Source organism: Morone saxatilis, unplaced genomic scaffold (genome assembly GCF_004916995.1).
Source record: "Morone saxatilis isolate NCDOM2014 unplaced genomic scaffold, NCSU_SB_2.0 Contig20, whole genome shotgun sequence".
In the NCBI taxonomy this organism is placed as follows: Eukaryota; Metazoa; Chordata; class Actinopteri; family Moronidae; genus Morone; species Morone saxatilis.
The window spans coordinates 3,169,858-3,189,635 of NW_023339763.1; the positions used below are offsets into that span (position 1 = coordinate 3,169,858).

Here is a 19,778-nt window from a genome sequence, read left to right on the forward strand (position 1 = left end):
TATATATATATATATATCAGCTGCCATGTACACCGACTATATCAGCAATAAGATAATATACTCTTTACCCAAACTGAGGGTCAAAAGACAGTGGGTGGGCAGATTGTAAAGCCTGCTGGTGCAAATTGTGATTTTGGGCTGTATAGATAGTATAGATAGCTGTATAGGCTGTATAACTTTGACTTCACTAGCTTGTGAAAAATAAGGTGTACCAAACTGAAAAGGCTCCATGTGTTATTGTAACGTATCAGATACATCTTTAGTCAACATTTAGGTAAATATTAAGTACGGTATCTGATCAGACAGTATTGGCAGATATTCAGTATTAAAGGACTGGGATCCCGATCAGGGCCCAAACAAAACATGATTAGGAAATCCATTAATGTTTTATTTTAGACAAAACTGATGCATTTATATACACACATTCATGCTGACATACAGTGGTAAAGGGCACTACAATGTTAGCATCATTAGCATAAGCACTGCATGTATAATGAAACAACTGTTTGTGAATTAAGACATACTTTTAAGAGATAGCCCAATAACATTTAGTACATAATGTGTTAACTTAAACTATATTATCCAATTTATTTAGTTAAATTAGAGGATAAAGAGCATGTTTGATTTGATCTCCTATACTTCAGTGCAGAACTGAAACTACAGCAGATTTAAAGAATCAAAAGGAACGAAATATAAACATTGTAACTTAAGATGCAAAGATGGCAATTCAGAGTTGATATAACTAAAAACCCTATCAGGGAAATGGAAATGTAATATATGCAGTATTCAGTTATGTTAAGTTTCTGTGTCAGAGAAGTGTTGATTCAACGTTGGTTACTTTTGATGCCATCGTTTGTGACATAGTTGTATTAGATTGGATAATATTTTAAGTGTTCATGTTATGATACAGACCCTAGAGTCTTATTAATATTTAATGTTACATTTTTGAGGTGAGCCACAAGGGAGCATGCAGCGTGACTAACTTGTTCTGTTCTAACGGCAGCCATAGACGTAGTGAAGATTGTAAAGCAGTGGTATTAGATAAGTGGAGTTATGGTATTGTATGCGGTGGTTACAACACTTCTAAGCATCTAAGCACAGCCCACAGCACAGATTTGAACATTTGTTGGTCTTTAAGCAATTAAACTGGTGCAGCAGACTTGTTAACTAGCTGACATACTGTAGGTGGGTGTATCTTTTCTTTTACAATTTGCACAGTTTTATGTCATACCATCAGATGGTGTCATCTGCATGCCAGTGATCTTAATTCACTATTTACTAACATTGAAATGAACAAGATGTTCAAATAAAGTGTAAAATATGGCATGAAAACATGCTATACTGCTCATGGACCCAGAGAGACAGACTTTTTCAGATTCAAGCAGTTGTAGCGAAAAATACACATTTTAATTTCAGCATGGCTTTAAACAATACCTAAATGCGCATTTTGTACACGCTCCACACTTCACACTACATTTTACAGGCTGAGGCAATACTGTATGCTCTTATGCATATCTATTCTCTCAAAACTCTGGTAATTAGCATACTGTACTGCAGGCAACAGCTGGCGCTCCATACTTGAGTGCATTATCTGCAAGCAAGGGAACAAACACGTGTACTCTGTTGTTGTTTTGCAAGTCAGACTCATTATTATTGCAAAGCTAAAAAGGAATACAAAAATCAGGCAAGACGGCTGAGGGCACAACAAGAGAAACCATTTGCATGTGTAGTTATTTCCGTCAAGATTATTCTATTATTATTCTGTTATGTGAATTGGAAACAATTTATTGATTTCAGACAACAATGTGACAGAGGTCATTTGGTAGAGTGGGTAAGTATACTGTTACTTATCTTTCATATATCTGTCACAGGATGACACATGATGTGCCTCTGTATGTGTGTTTGTGTGCATTGTCTTCAGTTATGGCTATGCTTCATATATTTTCCTTTCTGTTATGTTTGTTTGAGGTCAACTAGGAGCTATACTCTGCTTACTTATTACATAGGTGTCACTATGCCATCTCACCAGGTGAGTGTTTTTCTACGATTTTCTACCGCTGTACTTAATTGCTGTTCGACAGATATTACAAATGGCAAGACCTTTGTTCAACTTTCCTTCCTTCTTATAGAATCCAAATGTCTTCTGTACTTTAGATTTGATTAGATTTCGCAAGCCACACTTCACAATCGGACTATAGTCCTGACCGGTTCATGGTACATTTGGATCGATCCAGGGGTCTGCGTACTGATGTAGTCGCGTCTATAACGTTAAAACCTACTGTAACAGCCTTCCTCTTTTACAGATTTCTAGACATCCACACACGCATTTGTTTTCAGCCACTAAACTTTCCTGTTTTTGCTGTTTTCCAGGCAACCACAATAGAGGACATGGAGGCACGGCTGGACTGTGGTCTGGTCAAAGGTCACGCCTACGCTGTGACGGACGTACGGAAAGTGCGGCTAGGTCACGGACTGCTGGCCTTTTTCAAATCGGAAAAGCTGCAAATGATCCGCATGAGGAACCCCTGGGGAGAGAAGGAGTGGAGCGGCCCCTGGAGCGACAGGTAACCACAACGCTGCCGCCTACAGGCTGCGATGAAGTACTGCCACTCATCAAATCCTATCTTGTCTCATTGAGCCTTCTTTCATCCATCTGTCCCAATTTAGCACGGTGATCTTGGTGAGTCAGACGTGGAACATTTCCAGAGCAACACCAACAATGTCCTTTGTCCTTCCGTACGTGACCTTGTTGTGACCTGTAACAATCTAACCAATTTCACTAATTTAATTTTAAAACGACAAAGTCAACTGGTCCCTTTCGTCTCGCAAAATTTCTAGAGAGACTGCATGTGATGAATGAGCAAACAACCAACCACTGGACAGAGAGTGACCCTTATGTAATGCCCACAACGTAGACAAGAAAGCTGCACAATGCGAAATGTCGTGTAGACAATGAAAAATGGATAAGCAATCAAGCTAATGGGCCACAGAGCAAAGATGAATGGCTGAATTCAGCCTCCGTTAAGAGCTTGTTTCTAGAGAGCAATATCACACGGTGCAGTAAAGGATCAGGTCTCATTTTCCCCGGGACCCTCCCAAAACAGACACTCCCAAATTGAGCTGACTAACCCCTCAATTCAAACCTCAAGGTGAATGAAAATGATTGGTTTGCACAAGTGGGAATTCAATCAGATGGACAAGGCTGTTATTTCTCCCTAGAAAAGAGTGTTTCATTTCATTTTTTACTCTCTGTTTTACTCCTCCCGACATTTCTTAGGGGACTGGGTAGCGCTGAGATAAAGTTGCTCCCTTGACCTCTCTCTGCCTTTTGGATTGTTAGCTACCAGACTCTGTGAAACAAACAGGGAGGTGGTAAAGCAGGATCATAATGGAATCTGAATTATTGATAAGGCCTGAAAGAGAGAAAGATGTTATTAAAGAGACGTGAGTCATCTCTCCTCTTTCTCAATCATTCACTCGCTTTCACTGAATAATTTATTCATGGTTTGATAAAAACCTGTTACTGTAAATGGAGTCTGACAGACTGTTAAGATGTGGACGTTTGTCAGTGAATCATAAATAGTAAGACATAAACACAGAGCTAATGCATCCAGTAAATGCCCCGTGTTTCCCCCTGAGCCTGTGAATACAGAACGGACCTTGATGTTTAGGTTATGATTCACACTCGCAACTACACGAGTTTCATAGAGCCCCGTGAGGCATAGACACATGCATCATTTATTCATCTCAACCTAATACAGTTACTGAGAATTTAAATTCACACTTACTATGATTATTTAAAGATTCACAGCTAAATGTGCCACTAGTAAAGCCCCAACGAGGAACTGACATTCTGTGTTGGTTCTGGCGGCCCCTGTGGACAAAAGCAGTAGTGTTTCTACCGCTTCATTTCATTGATTTCAAGGGGAATCTTACTGAATCCGACCCGGTGGCAGGCTTTAACAATAAGTATACAGAAATAGCCGATCTTCTAACTGATGTTAATAAAAAGGCATCGTATTAAAGCAACAATATGTAAGATTTGTTATTTGTTGCGATGTGGTGTCCCCACTTGCAATACCACTGTTGTAAATATGTTATGATCACATTACTAGCGACTGTAACTAATAACTAGCGAGTTGACAACTTTTCTAACTATGGCTGTGTATCGACAATAATTACGATACGTATCACGATACAGGGGTTACGATTCAATATATTGCGATACTGTAAGCACAGTCATATATTTTAAATCACATTTTAGGAAAACTCATCGTAGGCAACCAGAACAGTGGCTGCTGCTTTTGTATTTATAACAGTCCCTGTAACATCCAACATCATATCCCTCAGTTTACAGCACTCTCTAGCAGAATCGATACGGTATCACAAAAGAACGTTTTTCGATATTTTCAGCCAAACATCAACTAAGTGCAACAACACAAGACAGAAGAAGCCAGCTAATGTTACTGACTACTCCAACAGCAAGAAGGTCCAGCTCATTGTCTGTCTGCAGCCTTTAATTTCACAAAGCTCCAGCGGCTTCTCTCTCTTTTCCTCTTCTTAGCTTCCTCCATCAACGTCCTCTTAGATCTATTCGCCTCTGCCATTAGCTTGTATGTCCATAGAAACTGCTGAGCCTGGTTACACTGACCACTTGCTCCACTCCGGTTCTGATGCAACCATTCCTCCCCCCCTGTCCCGGGCCTAAAAAACGTCCTCCTCCCGCAGCCCAAAGCTCCGGTGTTCTCCCTATTATAACTCAGTGTAGCATACAAATCAGAGTGAATCTGTTATTTTAAGGTAGAAAACTTTGCATAAAGTTGCTTTAAATTAAGACTTTTCCTGAATAAAATACAGCCTAAAGTTGGCAGGTGACAGGAGCTTTTATAGAGTTTAAATCAGACAGTGAACATACAATAACTCTTTGTCTCGTAGTTTCTCAGATTGATGCTGTTCTTCTGTCTTTGCTCGCTGCAGTTCGGAGGAGTGGAACAAGGTGAGCAAGAGCGAGAGAGAAAAGCTTGGCGTCACCGTGCAGGACGACGGCGAGTTCTGGTGAGAACCATTTAAGTTCTAATAATGTTGTTATTCCCTTTATTTTGGTGGTGCTGGCATGGTAAAAAAAAATATTGACTAATTGATTCATACTGTATTGAGCCTCGCAACTGAACTGACTTTGACATTCAGGGCTAATCAATAAACAGTGTGGCATTCAAACAGACACATTAGGTAGAACATATACACACTTACAACTCAAAGATAGATAATAAAATAGATTTAAGAGATAAATAAATACAAAATAAATATAAAACTAGAAATTAAAAGCATAGTACAATAACTAAAAGTCTGCCTGAATAAGTTGTTTTAAAGTGGCCGGAGAGCTGGTGCTCGTTCTGTGGGCTACTTTAACAGCCAGTTAGCTTAGCTTAGCACAAAGACTGTAAACAGGGGGAAACAGCTAGCCCAACTCTGTCTAAAAGTAAGAAAATCCAATCCAATTAACACATTAAATCTATGTTTGTTTAATCCATATAAAGACAGTTTTGGCATGTGCAGTGACTTCCTTTTCTACCTGTGAATTAATGAACTTTAGGCGTTGTGGGAGGTTGGATTTTGTTACCTCTGGGCAGAGCCAGGCTAGCTCTTCCCCCTGCCTCCAGTCTCCAGACATAAGAGTGGTATTGATCTTCTGATCTAATAGGAAGAAAGGGAATAAATGTATTTCCCAAAAGGTCTAACTATTGCTTTAAAAAAGGCTTTTCTACACTAACATGAATAAAAAACACTGAATGTTTGTAGATTTTGGGGCGTTAAAACAGTCAAATGGTGAAGTTATGATATTTTTTAAAAGCTCACATTGGTCAAAATGTAATCTGATTCCATGTCAGCACCAGAAATCTTAGTCTCCCGTTAACGTGTAACCCTTTTCTTTGTTCCTGATCTCATTTCCTCTATTTTTGTACCTGTTCAAGGTCTTCTTCTTTCAAGCTTTTCCCTCTAGTTGGTATCCACTCTCTCCGGTCTCTTCTCTCCTCTCCTTTTCCTGCCCTCCTGCAGGATGACGTTCGACGACTTCTGCCAGTACTTCACTGACCTGATCATGTGCCGTCTCATCAACACCTCCTACCTGAGCATCCACAAAACCTGGGAGGAGGAGGTGATGAGGGGCTCCTGGGTCCACCGCCAGGACCCCCTTCGCAACCGGTCCGGAGGCTGCATCAATCACAAGGCCACCTTCCTGCAGAACCCTCAGGTTGGTCGAGGTATTGTTTGTGTACTCGTGTGTTTATAGAGAGCCAGTGTGACCAGTGTTGACACGGTGTCTCCTCCTCTCTCTCCCCAGTATGTGTTTGATGTGAAGAAGTTGGAGGATGAGGTGCTGATCTGCCTGCAGCAAAAAGAGAAGAGAGCCACACCCAAAGAGGGCAAAGGGGAAAACCTCGCCATAGGCTTTGATATTCACCGGGTAGAAACACACACATTCACAAATAAGAAGCCTCCACAGAGCTTTAACAGTTCATAAACTAACAAATACCTCAGCTGGACAAACTTCTGCTATAATGTCTTCTCATCCTGCAGGTGGAGCTAAATCGGAAGTATCGTATGCACTCAGCCCAGCAGAAAGTAGCGGGCTCCATCTACATCAACTCGCGCTGCGTCTTCCTCAGGAAGGAGCTAAAGGAGGGCCGTTATGTCATCATTCCCACAACCTTTGACCCTGGGCAGCAGGGCGACTTCCTGCTCCGTGTCTTCACTGATGTGCCTTCAGACTGCAAGTAAATCTGATATCTTACCACTGAACACAAAGAGTAACAGTTTGAACCTCCTGGAAAGCAGATTTATGTAAATTTGAGTCTTCAGCTGCAGAGTTATTTAGGCTGCATACTGTCACATACTGTAGGTCTAGCTGCAGTGTGCACGCTCTCTCTCTATATATATAACTGTGTAAGTTTGTAACTTCTTGATGTTATTTTATTGTCTGAGCAGGAACAGAATAACAAGTATGTACTGGTCAGTCGTAAAAGCTGGTTCAAAGCTGGTTGACTGGTCGAGTGTAGTTCGGGCTGTCCCCGACTTCGTTAGTTAAAGCCAATAGTCGTCTAATCGTCACATGTTTATGATATTAATTTGATTATTTAAATATATGTATTTTAAGAGCCGCCTGTTAAATGCTAACAGAAGAAGCAGCAATGTGAATGTGTCAGAACAACCAGAAAGGAGACTGAAAGTGTAACATCAGACACGTCTTATCGTTCAAAACACAGAAAAACGAATATCCGTGGACTTACAGATATGATGGATGATGTATAACGTTACACGTATATATCGTTCTCCTATCGTAACTCCTTTGAGCTCCTAAGTCCAGATACAGACAGTTAATAGGACCGCTCACTAGCTAGTACAGTTATATGCAACAGTGACTCCCTGTGTTATGAGAGAAAAGGTCCGTGTTGCAACAATCCAAACAAATAGTTTAGTCTCGGTGACAAGGCGCAGCTCCTGAACGGAGTGCAGATGTTTGTTTTTGTTGATTCGAGGCAGCCCTGTCAAGTCAGGTTATATTTTATTTATACAGACTAAAATCATAAATTTCCTCAGTGGCCTTCAGTGACAATCTGTATAAAACTCAACAGTCTCGATTCAAGGAGAGAAAAACAGGAAAATAGAAGAAAACTCAGGAGCCACACAGGAGGGACACAATCACACATTATATACAAATGTTGATGACACAATTTCCGACACAAGATTGGTAGTTATGTTGCTCGCTGAGTGTATTAGTCAATGTTTTACAACCAATTTAGAACCATAAAATGCATTAAGTCCAATAGAGAGACTTGCAGGTTTCCTTTCAACAAATGTTCAACATGTTCACAGAGAGTATTTATTTATGTCTGTACAATGTATGTCTGCTTGTCTCTCAGGGCAAATTTTCACAGCATTTATTACTAAGAGCGGCTGCATGTGAGTCAATAAAACAACTTGTGTCAAGTGGACTCATATACAGTAAAAAACTCACGTTTCTCAAGGTCTCTCATGTTACACAAAAGATAAGATCAGATAAAACTTTATTTATCCAGAGGGAATTAGCTGTGCAGCAGTTGCATCACAACGTAGGAAACACTGGAGATATAAAATATCAATAAGGTGTAAATCCAAAATATACACAATCCCAACAGACTGAGGGGAAGGAAACTCAGACTAATGAAGCCTCATAAAAAAAATGAAAACCTTGAAAATGTGGATATTTGGAGACTTGTTTTTTCCAGTCCTGGAAACCCCTGGATGGTTAAAATGACCTCATCATTAAAAAAGGAGAAATAAAACTGTGAATGTGTCAATAATTGACCTACTGGTAACTTTTGTGACCATTCGTGAGCAAGTGCCGTCCTGTATTGTCAAGAAAACTTTTGGAAAAAGTACTGGAAAGGTCCTGGAAATTGAAAAGAGTGGACCCCCTGCTTAAAGCCAGCATGAACAAGAACCTGTTTCAGTGTCCGTACTCTACAGCCACCTGACTGACTGTTTTAAGGCAGCTGTTTTGCTGTATGCACAGTTACTCCTGCTTGACTTCATTTCCCAGAGGAGTGTTTCACAAAGTTTTTGCTCTCATTTCAGCTCTCAGGACGAGGAATTATGTTCTGTAGTTAAGTCGGTGTCACTGCATACTAATAAGGTCCTCTTGTACACTTTTAAAGAAGCAGTGGTTGGAAGGTACTAATGTAAAAAGTACACTCTTTGTTTCCCAGAGAGCTGACTCTGGATGAGCCTCCTCAGACATGTTGGACGGGGATGTGTGGCTACCCTCAGCTGGTCACTCAGGTCCATGTACTGAATGCTGAGGGTCTGCAGGGACAAGACTCCAATGGAGGTAGGACCACTACCTCGTGTGCAGAAGAGCTGTATCCAGTCTTGACTTTGTGTATTTTACATGTTCCTGTATTTAAAGCACTGTGAACTCCTGTGAACACCCACAGAGCTTCACTGCCTCAATCCCAATAAGGAAAGACATCAGAGCAAAGCACGAGGTACCACAGCACCATCTGCTGAAACTGTACTTCTTTATGTAGTTGTAGCCTGCAGTGTATAGTCTCAAACCCCCGTAAAGCTCTTACATCGTGTGCACAAACCTGTAACTTTTACAACTCACTCACCGTTAAAGCCACTATGTATAGATTCTGTATAGTGATTAAAGTGAATAATTCAGATGTCATGACTTAAAAATAAGACAATCCTGGTAAAAATCGGTGCAGTATCCGACCCCAGGATGCTGCGGTGACTGCCACATTGTCCACCGGGTGGCGCCGAAGTCAGAAATGTTAATTTCCTCCCTGATAGTGGCTTTAATACTGAGATTCCTTTGCTGAGAGAGCAGCAGTGGTGGAAGAACTACTCTGATACTGAAGTAAAAGTACAAATGAAACAATTAAAAAACCTTACTTAAGTTGAAGTAAAAAATTTACTTTAAGAGTACAGAGAGTAATATATTCTCATTAATGAAAACATTAACTATTAATACTGTTGCATCAGCGTTTTACTGTTGTGAGGTGGAGCAAGTTTAAACTACTTCACATACAGTTCAGAAGTTTAGTCCAGTGGTTCCCAACCTTAGGCTCAGGCCCCTCCAAAGGGCCACAAGATAAATCTGTGGCAGAAGATTAACAGGAGAGAAAAGAAGAAAAAATTGTGAATTAACAAACAATGAACAATTTTACCTCTTAACTTAATTTAAGTGAAACCATGTGCAATGTTTAGAGGAGAAATTTATCTTTGGTTAAGCATATCACATATATTTATTTATTTAACCTATCTCGAACAAGTTGCCTTTGATTTTTTTATAAATTAATCATGTCTTTTGTTTTTTTGTTGTTGCAATTTTTACTTTCTCCTATAATTTAATTGCAAAAAAAAAGCTTTAAAACATGTAACTTTTTTTAGAGATTTGAGAAAAACTGCCATGAAATTAAAACAAGAGCCACAAATGTGAGGAACCACTGGTTTAATCTTTAACAATACATTTAATAAGCTTATCATGTGTTTTTATAACCAGTAACTACAGCTGTCAGATGGATGTAGTCGAGTAAAAAGTAGAATATTTGCCTTTGAGATGTAGTGGAGTAGAAACAAAATCAGACTGTACCTAAAAAGTAAAAGTGTACTTCAGTACAGTATTTGAGTAAATGTACTTTCCACTGCTGTTTGTTTACTTGATGTGATGAACTGTAGTAGAGGTGAAGAGACTGAAAAATAAGGTTGAAAAGTACAAAAACTGCATTCTGTCTATCGCTGGTACTTTATTAACAACATATCAGGTGACAAACAGCAGCAATACCATTTATACAGAAACATAGCTCCAATCAGAGGGCGCCAGCAGCACCAAATTAAGGTCAATGCGCTCTTCTTATAATTAACAAAACCCTGTACTGAGCACCTCCAATTAAAGTAAATAACTGAATCATTGCTCATAAAGTGAGAACAAGTGATGGACAGAGTGCAGGATTATTCCAGGTTCTTTCAGAGGCAGAAACTGTAGTTATTGTTACAAATTGTGTACTTATAGATACTGTTTTAATGGAGCTTAAACAATGGATCAATTCATAGGCAAATATGACCTGTTTCTAGCCTCTCAGCTGTAAAGATTTGCAATTTTTCTTTCTTTTAAATTATAATACATTTAATATCTTCAGGGTTTTAGACAGTTGGCGTCTCGTCTTGTGGGAAATTGTTCATTTTCAACTATTTTCAGACATTTCAAAGATCACAAGATGAGGAAATAATTGGCAGATTAATTGATAATAAAGAGAACCAATGAATTCCGCACATTGTCCATCACTTGTACTCACTTTGTTAATGTTTCAGGGAGAACTTTGGATGTCTTAATAACATCCCATTTATAAAGTGATGGACAGTGCAAAGGAGTCTTTGGTTTTTCTTCAAGAGTTTGTTGCTGTTGTCGCTCGCAAACTTATCCAGAGGACACATTGAAGTCTCAGTGTGTCGTTAAAGGCTCTTCAGTAATTAAGCCCCTCTGGCAAAATGATTAACCGACCTGTCATTAAAAACCCGTCAGCACTGTGCAGCTGGTCGGTAGGGAGAAGTGTTTGTTGTTTACAGAGTTTCACAGTGTATGTGCAGGTGAGTTCTCCTGGTCCTCATTAATCAGTGAAATACTCTGCACTCTGCACCAGTGTCGTACGGGTTTATAGCCTGTTTACTGCGGTTACAGCTAATGAAGACGCAGAATAATGTGGAAGTTTGTAAGGTGTCAGATAATGGACAGGAGGGGTGAGTGTGATGAGGTGTGCAAGAACTTTTTTGAAAGTACAACCTGGAGACGAGTTGATGATGAAAATGATATCAGGGGAGAATAAATTCTTCCCCTAATGAGTGTGTACAATCTGATATAGACGTGTGAACAGATCAGATGCACAGTAATCTCACTGTCTGTTATCAGCACAATCTGACTTTGTCTTTCTGTAGCTGTAGATCCCTATGTGATCATCACCTGTGAAGGAGAGAGGGTTCGTTCACCGGTTCATAAGGACACGCGGTGCCCGAACTTTGACATCAAAGGCCTGTTCTACCGCAAGAAACCCAAGGAGGGAATCCACATCGAGGTGAGCTGTCACTCCCCGCATCCATCCCCCCCTGTGGGACTGAACCACGAGGATCGATTGAACCACACGTTCATGACGCCTCCGACCACAATGCAGCAGTTCAGGTCCTGTGAATGTCCTCAAAGGGACCGGACATCTGAGACAGTGATTACAGCATTATGTTTTTATTGTGCTACTGTTGCCAAAAGGTTAAAAACACTGTCAATTATATAAACTGTAATAGAGTTTAGCCGTGGAATATCCAACTTCAAAGCTTTCTTAATGGAGGCTGAAGCTCCTTTATCTTGCCGACATTCGGTTGAAGTCGATTATGACTTAAAAGACCAATCCCTTCCTGCCTTATAATGGGTCAGTTCACCTAAATTTCAGATACATTAATCATTTCTGAATTACCTCTAGCGGTGTCTATTCAGGCAGATAGGTTTGGGTTTTGTTTAGGTTTTAAGATTTCTGTCCTTTCACCTCCTCATCGAGAACTTCCGCAGGAGTTTAGGGAAGTGTTTGATAAAGACAACAGTCTCTCACATCAAAACAGTAACAAAAGTTTGATGATTTTGTGAAGTAGCGTAGGATCATCGCAGTACTTATGGCTGTGTATTGCTCTAAAAGTTTCAATACCGGTGCTGACACCTTGACTTCGCTACCGGTTCCTCAAAGATTATAGCAATTTAAAAACATTTATCTTAACAAAAAAAAAAAATACAACACCATGTTAGTCTTGGTATCGAAATTTGGTACCGAAGCACAGGAGATTTTTCGATACTCGGTAGCATCGACGCAATTCGGTACAGAAGTTCGGTACCCAACTCTACCGAGTACTTCCTTATTATGTGGAAGAAGTGGTACGGAATTTGTAGTTGGCCAATCAGAGATGTTCAGCAACACCCTTAAAGTTTCTGAACCTTTTTTTACACCTGAAACTAAATTTAATCTTTAGTTCCTGTTGTCGAAATGCAGTTCCTGAGTTCGTCCCAGGGGAAAGTTCTTTCTTTATATAACTACAGGCTGTCTTTGTCCCAGCATTGAATCACTCTTTTTATTTTTATTTTTCTCACCTCCTGATCCCTGACACCATATTTCTCACCTGCCTTTTGCATCCAATTTCCCTTCATCCTCCTTGCGTGTGTGTGTGTGTGTGTGTGATGTATCACATGAGAGCGGGGGCTGCTAAGGAAATTTTCCGAACATCCACAACCAATCAATTACAGGCTCAATATCAGGCAATATGTGTAAGCCAGTGTACTTGTTAGGGAATTATTGTTGGTAATGTGATGTTGCACTGACTCAATCAGACCTGTGAAATTGCATCATTTGTATCTCGGCGAAAGGAAGCAGGAGTGTGCATCTGCTGCTCTGTAGACAAGCATAGCCCCGCGGAACGGATGCTTACTTTTTATACCTCCAAAACTCTCGACCGAGTGCCTCTTCTCCCTCAAAATGTAAAAAACTGTGTGGAATCGATTAATTTTAATCTCATTGTACATGTGCATAGTGACAATAAAGGCATTCTATTCTATTCTAAGATATATGTGAGCCAATATGAGGCTGTAACTTCAGATCTTAACTCTTAAGTGACGTTCATGCACAAGCAGGCTTTAGTAGAAGGTTTTTGAAGGTTTATAAGATTGCGCCACTGCTATGCTTTAACCTCACAGCGACACTATCACGCTCTCGGTGTGTTCTATATGTAGCACAGACAGTTCGTCCTGCAGGATTAACTGCTGTTGGGAACCTTACAAACAGGCCTGAGCTGCTGTGATAGACGATGCTGCACTCACAGTCCTCTGTGGCCTCACACTGAAAAGACTCCTCAGTGTAATTACAAGCTTCTACATCTCTTCACCAAACCACTTAACCTGTGCCGGTCTGTTGAAGAGCGTATTTCCCTGAGTGTAAGAAATTCACATCATGAAATAAAATCGTGTTTCGTCCATTTAAAGTTTCAAAACTCCTGAAAAAGTGCAGAAAATGACTAAATGATCCGGTTTCACAGTGAAGGCCACTGCCTGCATGTTGACATGTGTTTATTGTAGATGCAGACAGATAGATGTATAGACGGATAGTTGATCTTTATTGATCTGGTGTTACAGGAGCAACTTATCCAGGTGTTGTACGGGAACAGTTATTAATATACATATCAACACCAGAAGAGAGAAAGAGAGAAATATACATACAACAGATAAATAAACACAGCAAATAACAAAAGCCCAATATCCCAATACACAGAATAAGCTAAATCTCTCTCTATATACATATAAATATATAAAAAATAAAATATATTACAATATAAACATAGGATAACCTATTATATACAGTGTATGTGCATCAGTATGTTACTTTACTGCTGTATATAAACAGAAAGGAACTGAAAACTGTATTTAATTTAAATTGGTGACATTTGTTTGATACCAGATCTGCTTAAAAAGGTCAATATCGTCACCATCTGACAGATCGGATTAATGCGAACATGTAATCCTGGTGTCATTGTAGATTGTAGGGATGAGCGAGTACAACATTATCTGTATCTGTATTTGTACAGTGGGCGAGGGCTTAAATCTGACATGGCTGGTGCTTTTACTCTAGGTGGTTAACCAGAAGTTGTTAATTTACGCCTGAAATGGATATCGGTTGATTAGAAGTTGCTTTATCTATTAGAAAACCACAGAATTAAGTTTCAGAGCAATGTTTTTTGATCACAAGGGTAAAATAACTACTTACAGAACAAGTTTTTTTAAAAATAAAAGTTGGTTTATTTTATTTACGGGTTAGGATATTGACACATTTTACTCGATTGATGCTCTTAAAAAGTACATTATCCGTAGTGGATGCTCGTTGTAGATAAATCCTGTTGCAAATCTTATCTTCTGTACCTCCAGTGAGCTCACAGTCTAAAAGTATAGCTTTTAGATTTTCTATATTCTCTAAATCAAATATAAAATGTTATATAAGTTAATTATCTTTGAACAGTGCTGTGTAAGTAAAGTTTATTATATTTTATATTGCTTTACTTACCAACTCTTCCACATCAGCACTTCGTACTCTTCATTCTTCCTCTCTGTGCTTCTTAGCGTCACTAACTTCTGTCCCTTTGTGTATTTTCCTCCTCCTTTCTTCTTTCTCTTCTCTCTTTTCCCGCTCCTCCCGCTTCGCTTTTCGGATCTCCACCTTTCCTCCCACGAGCGGCCAACAGATCTACAACAAGAACATGATCGTGGACACCTTCCTGGGTCAGGTGATCCTGTTCAGCGACCCCAACGAGCGGCAGGAGCAGCACACGCTTCACCTCCGCGACAAGGGCAACCGCCAGGACAACGACCTTCCGGGCACGCTCACTGTGCGCCTCATCACCTCGACCACGCTCAACAACATCTGACGCGATCGTTTATACAGTTATAACGATTGAAACTCAACGCGCCCATCGTTCATGTTCAGCGTTCGTCCTCAAACCGTCGCGGGAGCTCACTGTGTCTGCCGCTTGTTCTCTCTTATTTTTCCCCCTTTATTTCTTTTAGCTTTAAATTCATCTTTGTCACGCAGGTTTATAAAGGATGGAAAGTGTCCATAGATGATATTTGGGGTTCGAATCTAACATCTTTGAACACGTTCCTACCAAAAATGTCCATTATTTAGTGTTTTTGCGTCAGAAAAAGTTGGTTTTGTAGCCAGAATCTGCATCAACAACTGAGCTACAGTTTTTAAGAAAAGGCCAATATTAGCTTATCAAATCTATTTTCTTTCTGTATATTGTTATATCCAATCACACACACACTCATACATGCACTTACAGTACACATTTCTGCACTCTCCATGCATGTGCCAATGTTTCCAAGGGCTATGCATTGCCTTAAGGTCGAGTCTGTCTCTCCACCTTGAGGAGGCGGGAAGGTGGGGGGGGTCGTGTTAAAATCTCTTATCTTTATCTGTCCTCAGTCTGCATTTCTGTTCCTTAAACTCCACAATACACCCCAGCTTTGTCATAGTTTCTATCTCCTATATACTGACACATAATGTATACTCTTTTATATCTGTGGATAATCGTCCCACCCGGTCCGCTCACCCAGACACCTCAAGTCTTCACCAGTTTGCCGGTGCTTTGGAGAGCATGCAGCACTGTCTGTCACTCTTTACTGTGGACTTTTACAAAGCCAACAGCAGCTATTCTCTCCCTCTACTGAGAGCTTTCCTGTGTTGGCCTGTGAGCGCGCTCATGTGTGAAATCTTGCCTCCCGTCTTCCATCACTAGAACCATTTCAAACTTCCCCGAGACGCTTTCTGCCGGTTGCTATGGACGATCTTAACACTGCATGGCTTAAAAAAAAACGAAACTCTTTGCCTGTGCTGCACATGTCTCCGGTCGTAGCTTAGCAGCCGGTGCTTTTGATAGTACTACCCTTCCCTTTTTACCCCAACCACCCACCCTACTACCATGCGACCACCTTCCCAGTCCAGCGGAGTGCAAAGATTCACCCTGACATAATCAAGTGCTTTATGGGACCAAAGATGAGCCAAACCCTCCGCTCTCTTAGCCCCTTTCGGACCGCCCTGGCCCGGCCCGGCCCGGCCTGGCCTGGCCCAAGCCTAGCTACAAACCACCACCCCCTGTGCCACATCATCTCTTAACGGCAACACCACTGCCTGACGCTTCCTCTGACTTGAGTCTGTTGGCCCAGGCCAAAGACTCGTGCCACGTGACCCCGAGAGACAGCAGCTGTGCTTCTGCTGATGGCGCAGAACAGGCGTGAGTGTGTGTGTGTGTGTGTCGTGAGGTGTGTTGTGTGCGTCGTGTGTGTGTGTGTGTGTGTGTGTCCTGCTAGTTCCAGCCTTGCTCTGAATGGGAGTGTTTGGAGTGAATGTATATTTCCTAAATCCACGTTGTACCTGGAAGAAAACGCTTTCTGTGGAAAGGTGTGAAACGAAGGGAAAATACTTTTTAAGGGAAACACACACCTTGCACTTTATTTCATTTTAAAGCGGGAAAAAAGACCCTTTTGAGGATTAAAAAGAAAGAGGAGGGAGAGCAGAGGAGACGTCCTGCCAAAACAACCTGTGCCATCGCCTTGGTCCTGGCTTTGCCTCCACAGCAGGAAAAAACAACACGGGACATTTGATGAACAGTTGAGTGATTTCAGAGGGATTTCAGACGGCTTTTGCATATTGAACCAACACTGGTACAAATCTAACTTATCTCTGATGGCATTTCTCGCATAGACCAAGCGGCCATCCAATTGGACCTTTTAGTACCGAGGCTTTTTTTTGTGACAGAAAAGCCCAGAACAGAAAAATCACAACTTGTGTTTTGTTTATTTCAAAAGTGCAATATCATTGCAGAGACTTTTCATTCCAAGTTTTACGGACTCTTTGGGTCTTCAGTCCTTTTTTTACGTTTTTTTTTCCTCCCCGTGTGTTTCATGAGAAGAATTAAAAATGTAAGTTACAGTCATTACAGTCATTATGAAGACGTTTCCGTTGAATGTAAGACAAACAGTTAGTGGACTAATCTCGAAAGTCTATCAAGACCGTTTTCCTGATTTCGTCAGCGCCTTTTTTTCCATTACTTGAACTGTCACACATGGCATTTAATTGATCACACACCTTTGTGTACAGCATCTTTATAAATGTGTCTTGCATGGGTTATTTTCCAATATGTTCATGGCCTTGTATTGTACTGTTCAATTGTTACTATATATATTTATTCTTTCTATCTCAAAAGTCTTGGAATTGCTAGTTTTGAGCAGTCAGCATGTCTACACTAATGCACCTCATGTCAGTCCGATCATATCAACAGGTTTGAAACAGTTATGTCTTGTACTACAGTGATGCATTTATAATGCCTCTAGCATCGGTGAACATTAGCAGCAGTTGTCGACTACTATTTAGGTGCTATCTATCTTCTCTGTGCTCTTTTTATATAGTTTCCAGTCGGACAGAGGGACAGGAAGTGAACGTTAGGTAACATTACAAGGCTGAAGTTGGGAAAAGCTTGCAGACAGACAGCGTTAGAAACTGTAGTGCCATGTGAGCGTGTGCCTGGATAGCTGCTGGTTTTTATTAACAGACCAGCACTGAACTCCTAACTGCACCAGAGGAGCCTTGTAATGCTTCCAGGTGTAACCGCACATATTTGTGTAACTTTAATCCCCCTCCGAGGTCAATACTGTGATGTTTAAAATCAGCTTTTAAAGGTGGAATGAAGAGTAGTTGTTGTGAAAGATTACTGGTGCCAAAGGTGTTGGTTGCGACTTGGATTTGGTGAACTTGACACAAGCTCCAGTTTGTCTCTCTCATGTTTTACTGTTCGACACATCCAAGAATCTGGTTTTCTAAACAATTATCGTTAAAAAACAACAACATTTTTATTGCTCAGCAGACCAAATATTTTCTGATCCAGATGCTTAGAAGAGTCTAAGAAGAGTGGTAAGTTTTGTTGTTATTTTACAGAAAAGAATGACTGTTTAGTTGTGTGATTAAAATGTAACGGTCAAACATTAAAGGGACGAACTGGAGATACGTGACACTGACATCAACTGAAGACTAACAAACACACTCTTGCACTTTTGTGACCGTATTTTGCCGATTGGACCCAATTAAGATGACTTTAGGCTAATAACTGCTACATTTTACATTCATGAATGCCAATTCAAACTTATTAATAATATAGAATTTAAGGTAATATTTGTGCCATTGTGTTAGCTGTTAAATCGTGCCTACAATTCAACATTTATTTAAGGAAGTACATATTTTTAATTGAAAACTGTTCCTTATTAGCCGTGTAATCCTAGTTTAGTTATATACACGAATCCGGTGATCGGTTTGTGCGTTCTGCCATCTCGTGCCGCTGCCATTACTGCGGTGGTAAGTCGTAATGACTCTTAACTGAGCTGCAGGGGTAGTTTGATTGACAACTTTAGGTATCCGGTATGGAGATCTTAGAGGTTTTCAGATATTTGTTATGACAATAACAAGAAAAAGAGCAAAAAACTGACCATTTGACCATCAGCCAAGTGATGTACTGTCCAAGAACCAAGTCTATCTAAGATACCACGAGAAACAAGAGAGGATGAAGTTGGATGTGCCATAGCTAAAGAGGCCAACAACAAAACTGGAACACAGTGTTAATAAACCACCAATGAGGATGAAGCATTGATTGATAGCTATATACAGTAGCTAATATCATTGTTTGCGTTGACTTGAGCTGTATGTTGAACAGTAATCAGTTAACCATGAAGCAGCTAGTGAGCTAGTAGTCGACTTTATTTGTTTGACTTTTTCTTTTTCTTTGTACAGTATGTGTAAATGAATATGTTGACACTGTGTTTACCTGTTAGATCAATAGAAGTAGAGGTTGAATGAACAGCTAATTAATTAACCCCTTAATGTCCACTGGAACTGTTTTTAGAAGATTGTCTTCAAGCAGTTTGCCCATTGGCAACCACATTAAGGTAGATTACAGACATTCGCTGTGTTTTATACATTTGCAGCTAATTTATTTTCAGTATAATAACAGATTTATAGTCACATATTCTTTTACAGCAGGATTACTTTATTTGGCTGTGTGCCTGTCAATGTCAGGTCTGTTCATATTTGGTAAAAGTAGAAGTACAGAAGCACTTAAAAAGTAAAAAGTCCTCTTGGTTTGTCTGAAGGAAATTTTTCTCTCTTTCTTTTTTTCTTTTTTGTTAAATTACATACGTCATATGCACCGGCCTTGATGTTGGGACAGAGTGCAATTATGCAAAAAAAATTATAAGAATAATTAATAATTCCCCTCAAATTTTAAGTAACAAGTCTGTTTTAACAATATAAGGAGTAGAAAGTAAAGATATTTGTGTAAAAATGAACAGAGTACAAGTAAAAAGTCAGAAAAATGGTACAGATACCAGAAAAAGTATCTCAGCTTCAGTTGTACTTCGCGTTTAGTGCTAATTAACTGTAAGCATGCTGCTGCAGTGCTCACAGAGCTGTTAGCATGGTTGCAGACTCTTAATCTCCAATATGTAGGTAAAGAATGAAATGCATCATTTGATATTAATTCATCAATAAATATAGTTATTTATATACATTTACAAGTTAATTTAATGGGAAAAGATAGCTGAGAGGAGAAAAGAGTCGAGTGAGACCCTCTGTTTATGCATCCAGTGGACATTAAAGGGTTAAGGCTGAGAA

General features: G+C 40.0%; 1 protein-coding gene across 1 annotated transcript in view; it reads left to right on the forward strand.

The window, feature by feature from the left end:
- Positions 1-17,006, forward strand: part of capn5b (calpain 5b) — a 42,242-nt gene extending 25,236 nt beyond the window's left edge. The window contains exons 5-12 of the mRNA XM_035667232.1: positions 2,371-2,564; positions 4,978-5,055; positions 6,058-6,253; positions 6,344-6,466; positions 6,580-6,776; positions 8,748-8,869; positions 11,485-11,615; positions 14,806-17,006. Of these exons, the coding sequence (XP_035523125.1) occupies positions 2,371-2,564; positions 4,978-5,055; positions 6,058-6,253; positions 6,344-6,466; positions 6,580-6,776; positions 8,748-8,869; positions 11,485-11,615; positions 14,806-14,988 (1,224 nt within the window). The 3' untranslated portion in view covers positions 14,989-17,006. The remainder of the gene's footprint in view (positions 1-2,370; positions 2,565-4,977; positions 5,056-6,057; positions 6,254-6,343; positions 6,467-6,579; positions 6,777-8,747; positions 8,870-11,484; positions 11,616-14,805) is intronic.
- Positions 17,007-19,778: the final 2,772 nt, after the last annotated feature.